The sequence below is a fragment of the Gadus morhua genome, chromosome 16 (assembly GCF_902167405.1).
Source record: "Gadus morhua chromosome 16, gadMor3.0, whole genome shotgun sequence".
Classification (NCBI taxonomy): Eukaryota; Metazoa; Chordata; class Actinopteri; order Gadiformes; family Gadidae; genus Gadus; species Gadus morhua.
In genome coordinates this window covers 24,355,937-24,378,244 of record NC_044063.1, presented here as the reverse complement: position 1 = coordinate 24,378,244, position 22,308 = coordinate 24,355,937, and the positions used below count along the sequence as shown (strand labels likewise).

Below are 22,308 nucleotides of genomic sequence, written 5' to 3'. Positions count from 1 at the left end.
ATGCAGCAAAGGACCACGGACAGGAATAGAACCAAGGTCGCTGCAATCACGACTAGGCCTTAATAAAACCCGCTCTACCCGTTGAGCCACTGGGGCGCCCCCAAAGATTGACATCATTGATGATTTTGAAAAGTATTTAGACACCTCCTCCAGGGACTCCCACTGGTACCCCTCACAGAGGTCCAAAGTAGGAATGTAGTTGGGATAAGACCATTTTCTTCCAACCAGTGGTCAATGCGAGGCATGTAGGATAGACGTCACACTGAGAGATGGCAGAGAGCTTTCTCAGGTCGATGCACATAGGTGCAAGGATCAATCCTTCCTTGGGACATTGATGATGACGGCGCAGCTCTATTCACTATCAGACGGTTTGCTGGTGGTTCATCGCTTCCTTCCAACAGTTGTAAATTGTTCCGCTCAATATTGAGGACATGCCACAGAAGGTTGCTGTTGAGAGATTTCAGGGACAACTGCAAAGACCTCCGGCTCTTCACTCAGGACCCCCTGTTCAGGTGACCCAAGTCCACCTCCCTTTATCCATTCTGGTCTTCCATGACCCCCCGTCAGAAAGGATGCAGGGATGTGCTCCTCAGAGGCGCCTCCTTCCAGGCCTCGAGGAGTCTGAAACAGAAGATGTGCTTCTCCTTGACCTGGTCAGACCCCTCGCTCCGTACGTGGATGGACTTCTTCTGCAAACTGAAGGAGCCCTTCCACACCACCAGGATGCTGCTGGTTGAGGTTTGTTTGGTGCTGTGGACACGTGTTGAGTGTTTTATCATATCACTTAAGCCCTAGCAGGATGAAGGAGAGGTGTGTGTGTGTGTGTGTGTGTGTGTGTGTGTGTGTGTGTGTGTGTATGTGTGTGTGTGTGTGTACTTACCAGCTATCGAAGGATTGGGAGCTCCCTCACACAAGGGTCTCTGTCACATCCCATAGTTGGCCTTCATTTACATTCCGTAAATGAAGAAAGTTTGAATAACGTGTGTGGTAACATTCTCCAGTCAGATTACTGTCTAGGCTGTTCTGTCCTGGTACAGTTGATAGTGTCGGATGGTAAATGGCACCCAGAGGATGATGTGGGGGATGGAGAGACAGAGACACAGACAGACATAAAGAAAATGATTGTTTTTTTTAGAGTCTAGGGTGATTGACAGAGGCGGACAGAGTACACAGCTTCCTTACTTGAGTAAAAGTTCAGATAGCCCTTGCTAAATTTTACTCAAGTACAAGTAAAAGTACTACAGTCAGATGTCTACTTAAGTAAAAGTACTGAAGTACTTGTTTTTAAAATTACTTGAGTATCAAGAGTACAAGAGTACATTTTCTAAATATTGCAATACTACTGCCACAGTGCTTGCATTTATGTATAGAAACGTCGTACATGGAGTTATGAAAAATGTTAATACCTTGAAGAATGTAAAAGGAATTTAAAATAAAATCAAGTAATTTTCATCTTTTTACCATGTTGCTTTATTTAACATTTCTCACTTGCCCACAAGGCAATAGCACAATAGTTTACAGTATAACAGTATAGTCAAGAACATAAAAACAATTCCTCAGCCTACATAAATATGTAATATCAGAAAAGAAAATTCAGCTAACAATTGTATGTATGTGTGAATTTCTCTGTTTTTTTCGTCAATCAAATCAACAATCATCTCTCATCTAAATCTGACCATGGAGTTTACTTTGGCGGAAAACGAAGGTGATTGCTGATAGGCTGAAGGCTGTCCTAATCAGTGGCGCCTGCACAATCCAATCACATTTGAGAGGGAAACAACAAATTGAGGGTTTCCGAGATTTTTCTTTTCTCCTTTTATTTTTTAGAAGAAGTAACGGGTACTCACGGTTATGGATAGAAATGTAGCGGAGTAAAGAGTACAATATTTGCCTCTCAAATTTACTTGAGTAAAGTCATGAGTATCCCCAAAAATGATACTCGAGTAAAGTACAGATCCCTCAAAATTACTGTACTGTACTCAAGTAAATGTACTCTGTTACTGTCCGGCTCTGGTGATTGATAAAAACAATGTGTCTCTTACTTGGCCAATCACTGACTGTCTGGAGCTTCTTTTGACTCATGCATTATTTGTCCTGATATTCCTAAGCAAATTTGTCTCCTGGTACTCTGTGAAAATATAAGACAACAATAGACATTGACAAAGATTTATGTCTCTTTGCAGTCTATCAAGAAGCTAGTTATTTTGCGGCCCAAAACTGAACATCCCTGGTGTTTCAGATTCTAATAAATCTGAACTGAAATATAAAAAACCTGGGCTGCCACATCCTCCGGCAACCCTTTCTGTCTCAAGACCGTAACCATTTTGGAACTTAACACTGATGGATAAAAAGGTGTGTGTTGTGTTGTGTTGTGATAGGTCGAGGATGAGTTATCAAGGGAAGTAGGGCATGGGCTACACCGGATTTGTCAATCATTACCGCCAAACTCTAGTCAGCACTTAACCAAGCTTGGGCCCTGGGTATCCATTACTGTTTCAGAAGCAGACAGCAGGCCTTGGCAGCGATCTGTTATGCAGCCAGAGATGAATGCGACCTGACAACAGTTCTGGATTAAACCTTCTCAGCACACTGAGGCTCTGTGAAGCGCTGCAGGGACATCAGACTCCGTTCTGCTCGGCTGACATGTGATACAATGATGTAGCAAACACTGGGGAAGTTTGGAAACATCAAGGGGTCGCACTTCTCAGTGTTATCATGGTTAGTACGAGTAATTCTGCTTTGATGCTGATGGAGTCTTTCCATTGGAATATGTATATATTTTAGGATGTTAAAACTTAAATAGTGGTTTTAAGCAACTTATTTGGAACCATCTCCCCGATGTTTAAGCTAGATCCTGTCCGGTAGTATTATGCCTTAAAGGTATGATTCCTAATCCCTTTGTTGACATTCTGTCAAGTCCCGTTTGTTCGTTTTTCGTTATTTCATTCTAATAATATTTTTGCATGTAAAATAAACTTCAAATAGCTTCAGATAATGTTATGCGGAGTAGCCCAGCGCGGTTCAGTGGTCAAGACAATCCAACAAAAAGAGCTTTATGAACATTGTTTTGACTTTATAACGTGCCGCCCACATAAGAGTACTCCCCACATATTTAGATTCTACTAAGTGGTAGCCAACCTCTCACCTTAAAAAGGTTCTAAGAGCTTTTTAGAAGTGTATCCCGCTAGCTCTACCACAGTAAAACAAAGGTCAAGAACTGTTGTTGCCAGTGGATCTCCAGGGTGGGTGTAACACACATAGACATAGACAAAGAGATAATTATACAGGTTAAACTGGCTTAATATAGACTATATAAAATGGAATAAAGACTTCTGAAATGTGTACATTGGTGGCTACAAAACGGCTACACACGTAGGCCCGGTTCTACGGGGGTGCATAAGCATGCATTGCACCCCCCAAAAAAATGTTTGCACCCTCAATTGAAAAAAATAAATTAATAATAATAATAATAATAATTAGATAAATATGATAAAAATAATAAAATACTTGCTCACAAAACAAATTGTAATGAAACTTGTGACAATTTCCATTAAATACCGTTGAGATATGAGCATCCAACATCACTCTGACCGCTCAGTGGTGATCTATTTTTGTTGCCGGAAGCAATTTCATTCGTTTATATGATTAAATACCAAACAAATCACAATCTATTGTCAATTATTATTATTAACAGTAAATTTTACTAGTATAACTGTTGTATAAAGCAATATCACACTCGAGGTCGCAATGTTGTCGCTCTATATCAGCGCTGCTGTGATTGGCCGCTGGCCGGCATCGTGTGTCATGCCGGCGTCGTGTGCAAAATGCACGCACCCATATAGTATATCTATGGTGCGCAAGGTAGTGACGTTGAACTTCTTCGGCAGCAACAGTTATTTATCCGTTGGATATCCGTTGGATATCCATTACATGTATTAAATGTATTATGTTCATAAGAACCCATATTTCTTTTTATTGTATTTATTTACAATCGTGTTAACTTTAAGAGTATAATACTGATTACTTTTTGTTCAAAGTTCAAAGTCTGAAAGTGTTCTTTCCTTGTTCAGCTAAAATCCGTTTTATTTTTAAGTGGCAATGTACAATTATTTGTTACGTCAAATATCCTGCCACAATTTATAAAAAATAAACGTTATTTTTGAATTGCAGTCACATATTTTTTTAGAGAATTCTGTTCTTTTTTACACCTCACACATCACACATATCAAAAACCTATCTCATATTCAAAGCTATCTAAGATATCAATAAGCTAATGTTGCAGCTGAAATGTTCTCCACATCACAAGACATGATATGATACCATCTTTTAAGCAGTAATTGTTTGTTTTCCCAACATGTCAGTAGAACTACGCAGAAGTGCTTGTCTATGGTAGGAAAGGCCTGTGTGTAAAAAATCGAAGTCTGAACTGAAGCTGGATAGCTGGTTTTAGTATAGTACTGGTGCACCCCCTTTAATCTCAGATGCACCCCAAGGCATTCTGTTCTGGAACCGGGCCTGCGTAGGACTACTCTTTAAGAGGGTTATGGTTTTGGTATTTCTGAATATTGGTTTGTGGGTTCCGGAGGGATTATATTATTTTCACAGATGCTGTGGTGGCAGCTCAACAATGAAATAAGATGCTTAATTGAAAAGTTAAAAATAATTATGGAAAGCACCATGTATCGCAAATGTCGTCGTTCTCTCGGGCAGATAAAATAATGACCTGCACAAGTAAAGTTTATGCATGGGAAACTCCGCTAGAGCGTAGTGGCTGGTATGAGCCACTTCTCAGTATTGAAATAAATATCATGGATTTCTCTTGGTTTGAACATTGTTGGGTACAATTGGTATAGTACACAACCCCCAAAAATATAGAACTGGTACATAGGTCTGGTCATCTTTAGATATTGAATTGTGGATCGATCACTCAACACAAAACATTTTTAATAAATATAATTTTGACAAAATGCTAACGATACTGCTGACGTTTGGCAGCAGTCGAAAGCATCCAGCTTAACATTTCAGCACTGCTTTAAATGTTGGACTGCCACTCAGTCCCACCCATTGATTTTCTTTCTCAATAACGAGACAACACAACAATTGTCATGCTGCATTTCTTTCGTGTGTGTTCCTTCTGTCCAGCACTTGCAGGGCTTTCTCCTGCTGTCTGTTTCCTGCAGTCAGACAGAATTGGGTTTAAGCGTATTTAAATACTCAGCCTTTGCCACTTTAAAAGCTTTACAGAAAACTCTTGCTTGATTGGTGGATGACTCTGCACTTCACTCACTGAAGTGGCTGCTAAGGTCTGAATAGGAACCTGGGTGTTATTCTGAACCGACCCTCTCATTTCAGTCTACCATCAAATCCATCACCAAATCTTTTTTCTACCACCTCAAAATATCTCAACAATCCGGCCAACGCCCTCAGACTCTGTGGCTGAGATCATCATCCATGCCTTATCCCCTCTCATCTGGATTACTGCTGAGTCCCGTCCAGAGTCTTCAGCAAAGCCCTGGATAGGGTCCAATATCTGCAGAACTCATCTGCCAGGGTTCCCACCCACACCTAGCCCTGGCAGCACATCAAACCACCATACCTCCCCCTTTACTGGCTCCTCTTCTTACCTACAAACCCCTCCATGCCCTTGCCCCCCAGGACCTATCAGATATTCTTCACCCCCATAACCCATCACAGAATCTGTGGTCTTCAGACAGGCACCACCCTACGGACGATTGCATTTCTTTTAAATTACATTTTCCTTATTTACCCTTTCTGTAACGACAACTTTTGAACTTTATTTCTGGCCCCACAATAATTCCATTATTTGCTTCAAAACAATATATAACACCGAATTAAAGCAAAACATATATCTATCGGGGAAATAACGAAGCTAAGTAAGTAGCTTCATTGTATTTATGTTAGTAAGCATGATTTTCGGAGCAGAAATGCATTGCTTTGATCCCCAGGTGTTCGGTCTTAAAGAACTGTTGCACAGCTGGCAGGGGTTTCTTTGATGATTGTGTTTGCAGGCAATAACATTTACAAGATGACCCAAATATGCAATCGAAATGCAGAGGCGATCTGGTGTATTGTACGGTAGGACCACAATAAACACAAAAGGGGCCCATGAGAAATAGTCATTAGGAAATTATATCTATTTGCTTTGAGGGGAGTGCACAAACCCCACATATTTGTTTATTCAGTTAAACCCCAACATTTTATGCTATGGTGAATTGAACGCAATCTACAGCAGTAAGCCAATAAGCAAAGAGAGAAAATCAGATCCGACACCACGCAACAGAGAGATAGGGATGTGTTTTTTTTGTTCATGCTTGAGTGTGTGCCTGCTATGTATGTGTTTGATCAATGGATCTTGAAGTGTCTTGAACTCAGGATTTATAATGCACAGAGATAGAGGGGACAAGGAGAGAGAGAGAGAGAGTTTTTCACTCACCAAATCTCTTGGGAAAAATAGCTATGATTTATCAGTTGCATGTATTCTGTGTATTTGTGGGTGGGGTGGGATGAAGTGAGTTCCATCCGTGGGTTTAGGGTTGGCCGTTATCACACGCTCTCTGTTTGGGGTCGACCCGGTGGGCTCTGTCATGATACTGAGAAAACGCTGAGTCACAGTGTTTCTGGAGCAGCCCTGTACCCGCACACCCCACATTGACTTTTTATTTTTCCTTCTTCGCCCCCCCCTGGCTCATGAGTAGACTGACGGCAGCATTCATCTCAATGCAAACCGCCTGGTGGGATTGATCTAGGGTATGCGATTCGAAAAACCATGCCGTCTAGACGGCCAACAATTTTAAAAGGATGAATGATTTTCTTCTCTGATGAACAGCAGAAGAAACATTACAGCGTCGTCAATGACCTGCTGAGCGGTCGGCTCTGTTCCATATTTTATGAACAAGTGGGAGCGACTTGTTCCGCTCGTGGCGATTTTATATTACCGGTTGTCTCGGAAACACATCGGTTGCATTATGTCTGCAAGAAAATGTCTGGAAATAGTCAATTTTTCAGGGTGATTCCTCGAGCTAAAAATAAGTCAGACGTTTTCTAAGACATGTGAACATATTAATGGAGCACTGACTGCTACTATACTGGTCTAGCGCTGTGCAAAACATTCTGCATGATAATAATATGTATTGTGCTTTGACCAGTGCTCAGAGACCTTTTAAAGGGCCCCTATTTTACCACAAGGTGTGAGTGGGATTAGCCATTACAAGCCTTATCACACACTCACACCTGGTGATAAAATAGGGGCCCCTTCGAAAAATTGGTAGTTGTGATAGAACACGACTGGCTAGTTATGATATCACAACTGGTGCCTATTACAGATGATAATCTGATGGTCTGTGCAGATGACAATTCCACCACTCTAATAATTATCTTAATACTTCAGACTAAGCGATGGCTTGTTGTTCCCCTGCAGTGTCTCTTACTAAAAACAGCCCAACGTTGTGTTCTGCTGCCTCTCACGGCTTACCCAGTCGCCTGTCTGGAAATGTGTGGCAGGGGCTAAATTTAGCACCAAGAAAATCTATTAATATCCTCACGTTCCAGTCACTTGCCAGCCTTGCCTCCTGTAGCTCCCTCCCGTAACCCCGAGCAACACTGCTCTATAACAACTGCTGGCTTATTCTGTTTTTCACCACACAGAATCCTCACCTTGCTTGAAAATGAATGCTAATTGAACATTATGACACTCACAAACAGATTACCACAACCATTGAAGATTCATTCAACCAAAAACGTCTAAATACATCTGCCAACTCGTATCTCCTAAAATATCAAACTTTACATTTGAGTGGCATATAAAAGATCAAATACAGGAAGGTAAGCGTAAGAAAAAATATAATGTGTATTAGCATTAGCAACACCTTATCGGCTGCTATACTCAAGGGGAAAAAAAGTTTGCTTCACTTTCTTATAACTTAACTTCGGTCTTCAGTTAAATATGCAAGAGATGAAGCGCATGAGACGGAGCTGAGTGTGCAACAAAACGCACACCGGGAAACAAAACAAGTTTGTTGTGTCCCACCACACTAACCACAGTTCGGCTCATTATTTAATGACGAGCAAACCCTCACAAACAATACAAAGACTGACATGAACACTGACAGTTACACCTCCCTCTCTCTGTCTCCCCCCTGCTCTCCATCTCTCTCTCCTCCTAATGGCCAGCTTTCCCTCATCTCTCCGTTCATGTATCTCTCTCGTTTCACCTCGCCAAGCTTCTTTCTTCCATTTTCCCTTCCTTCTCTCGACTGGCTTTTTAAAGAACCAATCGTATGTACCTTCAACCCCTAGTTGTTGGTCTCTTTATTTTTGTACAGGCTGATCTTTAATCCTCCTGCTCTATCGTACTCTCCCTGGCTCTCTCGATCCCTTTCCGTCTCTATCTCTCCCTCACCGTGTGTGTCTCTGCCTCTCCCTCTTCTCTCTCTCTCGTTCTCTGGCTGCTGTATCCAGAGTCTGGCATGAGGCCCGTGTGTGTGGCTGCGATGGGTGTCTGTGGCCCACCCCTCCTGCAGAGGGGTTGCCTGATGAGCAAGCAAACCAGTTTTCCATCAGAGAGCCTGACAACATGCAATCGCAGATGAGTGAGAATGAGAGCGTGTGAGGGTGGGCACACTGAATGCAAGATGTCTCTTGGATTGGGTGTTTTAATATTCACCATAAACATTCACAAGCACAGTTTAGAAAAACAGAAATTCTTCACAGAGACATGTGCCAGTGCTTACGGTAATGCCAAATGGGAACACAAACACCTGCATTCAGCCAGTAGATAGGAGCAGCCAAAGGTACAGATTTTGACTTCACCAGTCCTAGTGGTAGAACACCCTCAATGGGCAACAAGAGATGCTGTATTGGGTAGAACTGGACGGCACTAAAACCAAATGCATCATAGGTTGGTACATGGAAACACTGCTCATGGACTGCTTCAGGCTGAGGAACTACAAGCCTGTCCAGAAGGAATGTGGACCTACATGGTCATATAGGTCCATATTCCTCGTGCACAAGTTTCCTGGTGAGCATAGCAAACAAATAGCTGCTCTACTGTGAAGTAGTTGGGAAGAGACTGTGTCGATCTGGGCTGCTTATCAGACCGAAACCGGCTGCTTGTCTGTCATAGCCCTAGCCTAAAGCTCCCCCCAACCATACTACGGGGAAATAGAGACAATTTGTGTGTGCGTGCGTGTTTGTGTGTGTTAACTGTGTGTGTGTTGGGTGTGTTTGTGTTTTTATGTGCAAGTGCGTGTTTGTTTTTCATCTTTGATGAGATTCTATCAGGATGCATAGCGAGCATGCAAAAACTGAAAGGCATGGTTTGCCATGAAGCATGTGTTTGTGCATGCATTACTTGTGGTTATAATTCTGGTCATGTCTTATATTTCATTCATGCAAGCTCATGCAACTCCCTAGTTGCCCCTTTTAAATGATTTATGAGTTATACATTTTCATGCATCTCGTACATTTACTTCTGTTATTTCAACACTACCGCTGCGGCATTCATACCAGTCCCAGATCCCATGCGATGGAAGATATTCAGTTGAACATGCAGGGCAAAATGCAGGGATTTGTGTCCATTTACGAAAACGATGAAGCAAATACCTCCGGGAAACCGGAGGTATTTAGATTCCCATACAGACCGACAAGGGAACATCTATAATAATGATAATAAAATAAAAATTGAATCCATCCTTTTCAAACATTGCACAGATCATCTTCGGCAAACTATGGTGAACTACTTCCTCAGGAAAGTTCATACCAGTTTTGATCCATCTGTACGACTTTTTGAATGATTTGGTCTCGGTTTAAAGAACAAATCCTTTAATATAATAACCGCAGTGTTCTGTCCACCCTCAAAGTCCCCATGAGAGCGAGGGCTGGGTCTCAGAGCTGCCTGGATGGGGTGCTCATCTAGATCCACACATCCCCAGCTGACCTCTCTCTAAAGCTCACTTGACCTTGTCTGAGTCCTTCAGCCATGGCAGCGATCCAGCCCCACACTGCCAAAACGATGTTCTGAAAGTGAAAGTTCTCTCTAGCGAAATGTTGCTAAGACCCAATACAATATCTAATGTGCATTAAGGACGACCGCCTGCACAACCAGCCTACCCCCGTCCCTAACCCACAACCTGCTGCCTTTGCTCATGTGTCTTAACTCTATAGATTTCAATTTTAATAATGGTGGTGGGCTCACATACCTCATGTAAGTCATGAGAATATAGTGGGCGATTGATAAAAGTAACATTGCGACAATTTACACTCCCTTGCAAATATGACAAAATACATCAGTCAGGGTGTAGCAAGACGATAGTTTGAGTGAATCATTATGGAGGATAAGAGTTGAGAAATAGAAGTGGAATGCCGGTCTCAAAGGTTATTAAAAGGAGTGAGTGGTTTAAATTAACATATTAAATGATCCAGATATTAATCTATGATTACATGTAGCAATTAATTTAAATGAAAAAGCACCATGCGATGGATTAAAAGTAATCTATTAGCGAGACAAGTGCATTTTCTAAATATAGGAGAAATTAGTGGACGGAAGCAAACAACATTGAGTAGTGAACTGCGGATGAAAGATGACTAATTCCCTGCCAAGTTACTTATACCATCCATAGTGAACAATCCATCACAATAATCTGCCATGAAACCATCCATCTAGTGGTCCACTACACACATAATCCAACCATGGTCAAAGCAGCCCTGGATGTCATGTCGGATATTTGTGAGATGGTGAAGGGGCCATTTAACACAGTGTGAGGACAGTGGTAATCACTTGTCAATCATCTCAGGCCACGGTCTGAGAAGGACTTTGAGGACTTTGTGCACGCGCACATGAGATGTTCAGAAGGGTAGACTTCAGAAAAAGCTAGCTGGACAGCGACCCAAACAACTCTGCTCTTTGTTATTGCTGGGAATGTATTTCCAAACATTGATATACTTAGTGTGCAATGAAAATTTGGAGTTATGTTTTTGCATGCCTTTTAATCAGTGTGATATACATTTATTCTGAAATCATTTCAGCTATCTGACACATCCAAGCCATTATTCATTAAGATCAACCCATGTTGAACCTCATCTGTTAACAATTATACAGTCATGCATGTCAATTACCAATTGATATATGTTGAATGTTCTGAACTTTTTTTTTTTGTATTTACTCGGAAAGTAGTATGCTACAGCCAATGAAACCCATATTTTTGTGATTACCTTCTGGGTTTGTGTCCATACATTTCCAATTAAACCCTATTTAGTTGCATGAGGTTATGCTGCATGTATCCCACTAGACAGAAAGGGTCGTCACAAGGGAATTACAACCATGAAATGTTTGATGATCACCTCATTAAAATTAATGATTAATGACTATAATCCATCAATATCCAAATTAACAAATGGATGAAAACACACGTGAATAAGTCTGATTATAAATATATTTGAATATGCAAATCCCTTTTGCAAAAAGCATCACAATTATCTCATTAAGTGCTTGATACATAAATTGTTTAAAATGAATACATTGATCATATCATTGCTATGATGTTGACATAACAACTACAGGCTCATAGTGAATCATAATTATCTCAATTGTTTTTATACTAAGATAAGGCATTCTTGGCAAAAACCTAATATTATTTGGATATGTTATTTGAAAGCCTAATCATTTCACCCATTGAATTTTTAGCTCTGGGCTGTTCACTTTGAAGACAACAATCCTATTATATTGTAATCCCTTTAGGTAGACTCCAATGATTAACAATTAAGCTTAAACCAATAACACAGACAAAAACACTACATAATGTCTAACACCAATGTGCATTTAATTAAATCACGTATTTCCCCTTTGTGTAATATTACATTTACATCATTATTTCCAACATGTCTCTTGGTCTTCTTCCTAATCTGATTAAGTCCCCTATTTGTGAGCTTTAAACCAAGTTGTTGTGTTGTGAATTTTCAAAGTTGATGCCATTGCTTATTGTACTTACAGTTGTTGGTGTTCAACATTACAAAATGACCTTGGTTGCGCATTGCGACATTACTGCAGTCCACAGATCTAACATCCAAATATCAACTAGAAATTGTAAGCAGTCCAATTGGGTTGAAGGACTAGCTGCTTAATTGACTTTCTTGCTCGCTTGTACTTGGCGTTAGATATTATGCAAATATAATTGGATTGGTCGTAAAGGCATCAGGTTTCTTATAAAAAAAAAAGAGAATAAAAGTGCCAAAACAAAAATAAAAGAGGGCCAGAAAGAGAACTAAAAAGGATCAAAACGTCTACAAATCATTCTTCAACATTCACACATCTCTATCCTCCTCCACCGGAGACGTTCCCCTGTTAACTTCTGGTCCTCACTTTGACTCACGGATCAGTTTGGCACGTGGATGTGCATGTAGATGTAAAGTTGTGGTTCCTCCCTCTTGCTGTCTTCTCTACAGTGGTGTGCAGCAGCTCATGTCACCGGCGGAGCACCATCTCTACGTATGAATGAGTCTGAGGCTAGATCGGGTAAGATTATCCAGACAGGGTGGAGGTGACAGAGTCGACCCTTGGCCCCTAGCTCCCTGAGGGCACTGGGCCCCAGCGGAACTTTCTTAAGACCTCTGCTCTACTTTCATCGTCAGTTGTTAATAACGGTTCTTATATATTTGCATGTGGTTTTGATGTGTTCGGCAATGACTTAGGAAACTAAATTTTGCTTAATAAGTTAAAAATTGAATGGTTAGGGTTGCGTAATTCCCTCAACAACTCTGTTTTAAGCATCTCATTTATTTATTTGCTGCAATTGACTCATGCCACGTTCCCTTTCTCCAACTCACACGCAACCAACCCTCTGACTCTCGCTTGCTCGCGCTAGCAGGGGTCCATTTTGGGAGGTCAGAAATGCGGCCTTTCTGCTGGCAGGGCATGAGCATCCATATGAATGAGCTGGCATAACGATGCCAACAGGGAGAGAAAAAGGCAAGCACGCTTCCCTTTAAAAGCATGCAGTCAACAGCAACTTGCAAAATGCTGATCATACAATAAGTAGTGAGGCAACTGCATGCAACTCAAATTCACCTTGAGAAGTCTTGGCTCCAATGATGTCAGTCAAAGGGGGGTCTGGCGAACAAGACTGCTCTCGGGAGAACAGTGATTCAGCGATCGACGGATCCATTATGAAAGTCGGTTCACCAAAGCCCCGATCGATGGTGTGATCGGCAAGTGAAAGCCCAAGGTCGAAGACTCACAATCACATGGATCTCGCTCTCTGGACAGTCTGGGGTAGATGATACATCTTTATTATGGAAAAAAGAACACGCATCGGCCCCTCATATGGATTGACGTCTGCAGGAGATGGCCCAAGACAGCACAGTCAGAAACACACACTGATCTCCTTGAACGTGTTAATGCATGTGATTGGGGTGTGTGTGTGGGTGTGTGTGGGGGGGGGCAATTGAGATGTTATAGGCTATTACTGGGTCAGGGAGATTTCATGTGCCGCTCCATGTGAGACTAAACGGCCAGCAGTATTTGTGATTAAAAGGCTACTCACATTATTGAGTCTTTCCCCATCATAGAAACGGAACACTATCATTTTCTCAGACAGTTATATAGCTCTATAACAATTGTTAACAGTAAAAGGTCAGTGCAACAGTATTCCTTAAAGACATAGAGTGGATTGATTGGACTGATACAGTCCTGACCATCCGTTCCATGTCTTCAGTGTGGAACTGTTTTGCCCTCACCTGTCGGAGTCAGCAGTTCTATAATATCCTGCCCAACTGCCAATAGGGTTAGAGAGGAAATATCCACTGAGTAATCCTTGGTAATCGCTCAAAGCTTTGGTTGGAGCCACGCAGAATACATGCAGATTTGGACTTAATAAGAATTGCCAGAGCAGTTTTATGCCCCCCAGCTGTTGGGGCAGGCTCCATGGCCCAGGACAGAGCTGCATGATAGCCTTAACTAACACACACACGGGGGGGGGGGGGGAGTTGTAACAAAAATCTTTGCAGATTCAGAGACTGAAAAAAATCTTGGATTACATTTTTTTGTTCTCTTTTGTTTGCATCGGACAAATTAGGGGTCTGTTTTAGTTATAAAGGTCTATTTTACTGGGAGTAGCTTGTAGTTGTCTGACAGAGGCACAGATCAAACAGCATCGCAACCGATATTGTTCCTCCTGCCCTTCCGCATAGGGAATTCAACAGACATCACGAAAATACGTTTTTTAACTATCTTCAGAAGATGCTGATGAAGTTTCTTTTTAATCTTCCCTTGGTATCTTCTCATGACACGTTTAGAAGTATAACATTAAGATTAAAATGTGTGCTTGCCAAAGTCTCTGCTCTGAGACTGTGCTGTTCCTGCCCCCTGTGGCCATATAGGGGTACAGCGTGTCAGTAATGGATGGATTCAGCTATTCATTCAGTTTTCATCAAGTTACGGGCTTCATTTAAAACTATACATTTTTATATATCTTTAGTTCTATTGCTGTCCTGTACAATGCTGTGACACCCACATTTCCCATCTGAGATGAATGAGGTACATGTTGTCTTTACTTCTTCCTCAAGGAAGTTTATTATGTTCTGCTGTCAATTCCCAATTTTATAATAATCCATACTGATCTGTGCTGATGTTACAACTTAATCTATCCTTGCAGGTGAATGGTTCTTTTCCAAAGAATTTGTATTTCTTCTATTTCAAAATATTTATTTAAAATATCATTAAATGTTTGTATTTTGTTGACCTTAAAGTTAACTTTAAAAGAAAGCAACCATGTCTTACCTCTCTGACCTATAAAATTGAGGCACATTGTTGAAAGGATTAATAAAACATGAATGCGATACACAAAGCATGACCTTATCGCTCTGATTCCAAAATATAGTTTCTTCACACAATGGTTTCTTGTGGAAACAAGCAGCCTATTAATTAAACATACCCATTCTGACATGATAGCAATTATATCCATTTATGCGCACTGACTGTTTTGACAATGTGCCATGTCCAAAATGTTTCAAAAATAGATTCTTGAGAGAAAATGTACCAAGATGGCGAGACAGATACAACAGTTGATGAACAAAGTCGTGTCCAGCCGTCACCATGTCAAAAGGTTCTGCAGTGAAGTCACGGGGGCATTTGAACGTCTGCACCTGAGACCAATCGTTCCTGCAGATGAATCTGTGGAATAATATTACCCAGCATACTGAACAACCCTGCTGCGGGGTCTATACGAATTAGATGTCGACCCCCCCCCCCCCCCGTTGCATTTCCCTAACATGCCTGCTTTCACACAGAGTTTTAAATGGCCTCCGCCTCCGCCGCGCGCCCCCCCCGGTGGGTTTCCATTGGTTCAGAGACTTCTCTAGGAGTTGAGGAAATAGTAAAATATAAAATACATGGAACGTTTTTCTCATGTTTTGCTCTTGAAATCTTGCAAATGCTTAAATACAAAATAAAATATAGAGGATTATGTAATAAATATGTAAAGGGAAAGCTGCTGTCATCATGAGCTAGACCATAGTTTTCAAGTCTATATGTCAACATGAACAGGTACAGCCCGGTTACACATGAGCACAACCCTTTCATACTAAATGTTAGTGAAGCCAACAAGATGATGTGGCTTGTTTAGGCTCATGGACAATTTTATAGGTAGGTTTTGTTGTTTGCCAATTTAAATACCTTTGTTCGTAGGGATTAATAATCCGTAATGGTGAATGACATAAAATAGAAGTACAGCATTTTCCTTCTAGTTTATGAAGACGATCAGATCTTGGGCTCAATACACAATCCAAGTTTTAATGTTTAGAAAATAATGTCCGTATCCTATTTTTGAAGAAAAATAAAAAAATAAAATTCACAGTGTATTTCAGTGATATATACATTTTTTTTAATCAATTTACTTGAATCCTAATGACAACATAATGAGTTATAGCTTGGATAAATAATATTTCACAAAACCCCAAATCAGAGAAAATAACAGTCGTCAAGGTACTTCTTTGCCAGGGAATGATACAGATAGAAAGAGATGTTTCCCCAACGACTGCCATGAAGATGAATGTTCCTTCTGCAAAAGCCGAGGAATAATCTCGGTTTGTCAAACTTGCGTCTGTAAGAAATTTCCTTGGTTTCCACCACAGTGAAGCAGTGAACTATCGTACAGCGCTGTACATATCAATTCATGAGTTTGACTCTTAACTTTACCTATAATCTCTTCAGTTATGTGTAAACAGTAAGGCACAACACACACACATCAAATATGTGAAAAACAAGAAATCAATTGTGTCAAAGGGAAAAAAACACTGTGCAAATTACAAATCAATACAGGTTAAATCTATTAGAAGGCTGTCATTAACACGGGATCTTGGAATACCTTCAAATGAACATCATAGCTCGTTTGCATGCATCACGCTGTGCCCAGCTCCATACAGCGGAGCGAGCCATGGCTCACAATGACATGGACGCATCACAAATGATGACAATACCGTTTTGGGGACGGGGGGTCTGATTGCGGGTGTCAAACAAAGGTCGGTGAAACTACTGATGAGGGTTATGTGACGGGAGTTCGATTTTTTCGCTGGGCGGGTACCGGAAAATTGCATCATAAATTCACCGCTGTGCCTATGTTTTTGATTGGCCACATTGAACCTTAGAAAATGGAAATTAATGCATGTCCCGTATTATCCATGAATAGCCTTTGGGACGATTTGACTGCACTTCAGGGTCGCGGCGTGGAGAACTCTATCGCACGGAGCACCCCGGTGAACAGCAGCGTGATGCATGGAAGGAGGAAACGCTATCGCTCTGTCACTATTATTTCACAAACACGATCAATGTTGCCACTGTCTCTCACAGCTCTGGCATTGAACACTCGTACCGTCGGCTGACAACAAATCTCCAATGCATGTTTCTCGGGGAAATGAATGGCAAGAAAGATCGTAACATAATTCATGAACACGGATTTGTGGAGGACTTGAGTGAGGTTAAATAAATCAGTTTCATTTTAGAAAGCAAATGCTCAGCGGCTTTTTCTCAAGCACTTCCTCTGGACTCTAGAGCGATACATATCCCCAGACACGGCTCCACTACATCTCCTCAGCAGCCAGCGCTTTTTGAGGCCCTTGAAGATTTTTATTTATTCAACCTACAGTAAACCTAACCTAGTGATTCATTGGAATGAATTTACGCAGCAGGACTTGGAAAGGGCTGACATTAGTGACTTGAATCATCGGTTTACCAGTTATTGGATGCTTTCAGTCTCCTTTCTCTATCCGTTCGCCCTTGCACAGCGCACCTGCTCCAGCACCTGTTTCTCTGATGAAAAACTTTATGTGTGAAAGAAACAAACTCACATACACACAGGAGCATCTGTAAGAAGAAAAGTGCCTCTGCCTTCTGAGAGCAGCTATTACGCTGTTGCTATGTTTTGCTTTGCATTTTTTTGTCAGCAAGCTAGGGTGGGTGTAGGTTGTCAAGGGGGAAAAGGTTGATGTGAGAAAATAGTCTAGATTATACAACCTGCACAGACCAAATATACCGCATCATCTATTAAAGCTAAACGGGAAGATATGGCAGAGTGCGCCTTGTGCCACATGCAAACAGATGGGTCTTGACAATGCTTTAATGGGGAGAAGATTGCATTTAGATATCTCCACTTGAATTTGGGTTTTAAAATGGTTTGCCCTTTGGGATTTTGAGGAATATTCAAACCTTTATATGTTAACTAAATTACTTGGTACTGTATGTGAATATTTTGCCTCCTTTTCAAATCAAACGTGGGATATTGGATTGGCTTAAAAAAGGCTTTTGGAAATGTCACACATTCTCCCAAATCTGATTACTACAAGCAATGCATTCAAATGCTGACCAATATTATGCTCCATAATACTGTTTATTAGTATTGCCCCTGTGTTTGTGTCTAGTTGTGAGTGTGTGTTAATTAATCTGCGTTAACATGTACCATTCTTCATCTTCTAATAAAAAATAATCTCTTCACCATTTTCTTTGCACATTGCTCCATTAGAGACTGACGTGTATAGTTGTCATTTTTGCGGGTCCCTTTGTCCCAACCGAAGGACTTGTTCCCCATCAGCGGTATCCTTGGTCCCAAGTGACACCCGACGCCAGAGTCTCCTACTGCAATCATCTCATGGGACTGGGCTTCCCGAACAAAGCCCCACGGTCAATCTCAAACCAGGACCCAGAGGGAATGCCTGATTGTCCTTAGTCTTGCTGTGTGGCTAAGGGTCAATGGGGGGGAGGCGGGGGGTACCTGGCTTTGGGAATGACTCACTTCAATGGGGCTGCTGCGGCTGAAGGACGCCACAGAGAAGCCGGGCGGAGTGGAGTGGAGTCCGGCGGTTTGAGGTGAGGATAAGGGCGTGGAAAAAGGAATGGTCGGGTCGAGGGTTCACCACCCCCATGGACCTCATCGCTCCGGGGCCCCCAGAGGTAGAGCGGCGAGCAGCAATCCCCCCCCCCCCCCCTTCCCCCCGGTCACCGGATGCCGTCCGTCAGGTTGAAGGCCTGAGTGACGGCGGCCAGGGCGACCAGCGCCTGCTGCTCCTCCCCGGCCGGCCCCGGGCCCCCGCTGGGGGACACAATCTCGGCCACGGTGACGTAGGTGCCGGTCAGGAAGCCAATGAAGCCCACCGAGGCGATGAGCAGGTTCTTGGCCAGCATGGGGCGGGACACCTGCCGGCGGTCCGAGTAGGTGACCAGCTCTATGAGCGGCGGGAAGATGAGGGCCAGGGCGCTGCTGCTCACCGCGCCCACCAGGGAGATCACCAGGTCCAGGCGAGGGATGAGCACTGCCCAGGACACTGCGGGGTGCACACACACACACACACACACACACACACACACACACACACACACACACACACACACACACACACACACACAAGGAGAGAGAGAGAGAGAGAGGAGAACTTTACTATGCACACTGAGGAGCTAGAAGGTGAGGCAGAAACCAAGATCAGTGAAGAATAGAACTGTATGAAAAAAAAAATCTTAAAATAACATCTGGTCTCATCAGCTTGTATGGCTGGACTGTCTTATAACAGGCCTGGTAGAAATAAACTTTTCTCCCTTTTTTTTGTATTTATGTCAGAGCACTCGATTTCTTGATTTCTTGAGAATATCAACACAAATTGCAAAAATATACTTATGACATAAACTGCCTACCCTAGCTTTAACTGTCAAATTCATAATGCTGCAGATTAATGTATTTGGGGACACACTTTGACAACCCACTGCTTTGAAGCTAGGTGAATCAATCGAATATGTAGCATATAAATTATGTATTTCAGCGCATTTTTGGTTTAATGATGGAAATTAGTCAGTTGGGGATGAGACAGATTTGCCCCCCTGTATTCTTCCAATACAGTCCTAGCATGCTGTCGATCAGCATCTAAATTCCTTCCCAGCACATACGGGCTATATCTGAGTTGTTTGAAAGCCATTTTGTTTATCCTGCATTTAAGAAACCTCTCCACCTGCATCTTAAGAATGCTTTAGACCTCTTTTCAGCTCTCAACCGCTGAAATCACTTCAAAGCTTTAAACAGTCATCACTCAAAAGTGTTGAAAACATAGATGTCCAAATTAAGCCTAGCCTAATGCTCAACAAATGTGTCACATACAGATTTTGAAGTGTGTGTTTTGCCCGAAAGTAATGGAGTAATCATTAGAATACAGAATTAAAAGAAAAAAGTGCTTTCTTAAGGGCATGTAAACCCAGAAATTGTCAAGTAAGTCCTCTACTTTGTCACAATAAAGACTCCTTTCCTTAGGTAAGAAATAAAAAGCTGATAAACGATGGAACAATAAAAGTAAACAACACTTTATCGAAGAGTGTGATGCAACTATTGTTGAGGACTTTCTTAAAAAATCTGCATTGGTCTGGTTTCTCCAAGTAAGAGGGTATAGAAGGAGACCAAAATACTGAAATTATTTAATGAATACATTTAAAGGAACATACTTTGTCGATGCTTATTACACAACTTGATACCCTTTGATAACATTATTTGCAATAAATATTTGAATTCTGTTACCTTAATCACTTTAAGACATTATTTGAAAATTTGCTGCTTCCAATGTTTAGAAGAAAAGTTCAACCACGGTTGAATGATGTTTGTGCCAAAACGACCCCGTCGTGGAGACGGATCTTCGGCTGGGAGGAACTCAGACACAGGGCCTGGTGTCTAAGTTCACACTCAGCCTGTCCAGCCAGCATTTGTATGGAAACTATGTGATAACGGCGCCAAACACAGATTGGGGAGAGCAGCGGGTGTTATATTACAGAAGGAGTGGGTGAGCAAAAACATCCAGACGCCCCGGGGACAATCGTATTCCCTGCTCGTCATGGCTCCGGCGGCCTATGCTGTCTAAAGGCCCTAACACTGAAGCCCGCTCCCAGCCGCCACATCAGCAGACCGCACAGGCTCATGTTCAGGGTTCGCGCTGAAGGCAGCTCTCTGTGGAGCGCCGCAACATCTCATGTGGTTAGGAAATTGAAATATCTGTTGACGTACGCCTCTCCATCGCTTGGTGAAAAAAGAAAAAGAAAGAAAGGGATGGATTTCAAATAAGAGGGGGTCGCGGCGAGCTGTCTGACATGTCCGGGCTCTGTTCTGGTGAGCGATGGGAGGTGGGGCCCTCACGGAAAGAATGGTAAACATTTGGCTTGGTTGAAGCCCCTGGCCCCCGGGGTTGGAGAAGCAATCTGTCGTACAGCTGAGCAACCGCCACACAATCCTTTTTTTGTTGACCCGGTGACCCCTGTGCAGCTAACTTAAAGCCCCCCCCCCGCCGCCCGTCCTATAACAGGACAAGACAACGTGGGGGCCCTTGCCGACAGCCCTTGAGGTTGGGCCGGGGATGGGGGAAGGGACAAAGGAGAAAGAAGTGATACATTTCTGGGCGAAAAAAAAATTCTTTCCCCTTTAGACTCTGACGACTTTGCTACCATTCTAAAAACAAGAAATAATGATAATGGGTCTGCCACCGCCAGACCCATTAGGAAGAAGCAACACCATCTATACAACGTTTCTCTGTGTATCCGAATACCCCGTTATCACCAAATCCAAAAGTCATCACCCCTTCTCTTGTCGTTTCAACACCCCTGGAACGCGGGGACATTGCGGGGTGTGTTTGTGTTGTGAGTGGGCAGCTGTGTGTGCATGTGGACTTTTAAGTGGAGGCGTCTGTGGGAGTGTGTGCCGGGTGGGTAGGTGGAGGTGGGCGGCAGGGAAAGATGGAATGGTTATCTGGAAATGAAGACAATACCACGAAGAGGCGCTATGGTAGATAAAGGGGCAACTGGAGTCAGTGACGGGATAAGGATAAGAAGCTGCTGTCTAAATCCCAGAATCACCTTGGGTGCTCAGTGTGTGTCAGCCCAAATTACTCTTTGTTCCCCGTTAAAGAAGGAATGCTATTAGGTTGTCTGCAGAGATCAGACCTCAGTCGGCTAAATCCCTGCAGGAGTCGCTAGACTACTGGGCACCTCCGAGGTGTACTGAGGCTCGCATGGGGGAGAAACGGGTTAACATTCTGCACATGTGTGGCCTCGGAGTCAGGCCCATTACAGCACCATGTATACAGCCTGTATACATAGTGAACAACACACCCAATGCACGGGCTCTTTGAAGACATTCACTGACTAAATGTACTTTTTAAGTAGAGAGAGAGAGAGAGAGAGAGAGAGAGAGAGAGAGAGAGAGAGAGAGAGAGAGAGAGAGAGAGAGATAGAGAGCAAGCGCGAGAGGGAGAGAGAGAGAGAGAGAGAGAGAGAGAGAGAGAGAGAGAGAGAGAGAGAGAGAGAGAGAGAGAGAGAGAGCAAGCGCGAGAGGGAGAAAGAGAGAGCGAGCGGGAGCAAGAGAGAGCGAGCGGGAGCAAGAGCGAGAGCGCGGGAGGGAGCAAGAGCGAGAGAGAGAAAGAGCTAGCGAGAGACAAAGAAAGATAACGAGAAGGAGACAGAGTGAGTTGAACTGAGCATGAAATTAACACAGCCAAATGGACTTGTTGGCTTGGTGAAGCATTTAGGAGGCGGCTCATCCCTGCAGGTCCAGATGGTGGTGCGCGATGGATCCAGGTGTCCGGGCTGGGCCCTGCTTCACAGCAGCTTGTTTTGTAAAGGGCTCCCCATGCAAGGCATTCAGATGCCACCGAACCAGACTTCCACAGTTCTGCAGTTATATGGTCTCTCACACTGCTTGTGTAAGCTCCCTATCCCCTTCGCTGTTGCCCTTGGCCAGCCAGACGTCACTGTTGCCTGGGCTTTGCTCTGAGCCAGTCCAATCC

The 22,308-nt window shown here is 42.8% G+C and overlaps 1 protein-coding gene across 1 annotated transcript in view; it reads right to left on the bottom strand.

Annotated features, from left to right (window-relative positions):
• Positions 1-15,782: 15,782 nt before the first annotated feature.
• The window catches only part of slc36a4 (solute carrier family 36 member 4), a 112,259-nt gene continuing 105,733 nt past the window's right edge, over positions 15,783-22,308 (bottom strand). The window contains exon 12 of the mRNA XM_030380942.1: positions 15,783-18,825. Within this exon, the coding sequence (XP_030236802.1) occupies positions 18,500-18,825 (326 nt within the window). The 3' untranslated portion in view covers positions 15,783-18,499. The remainder of the gene's footprint in view (positions 18,826-22,308) is intronic.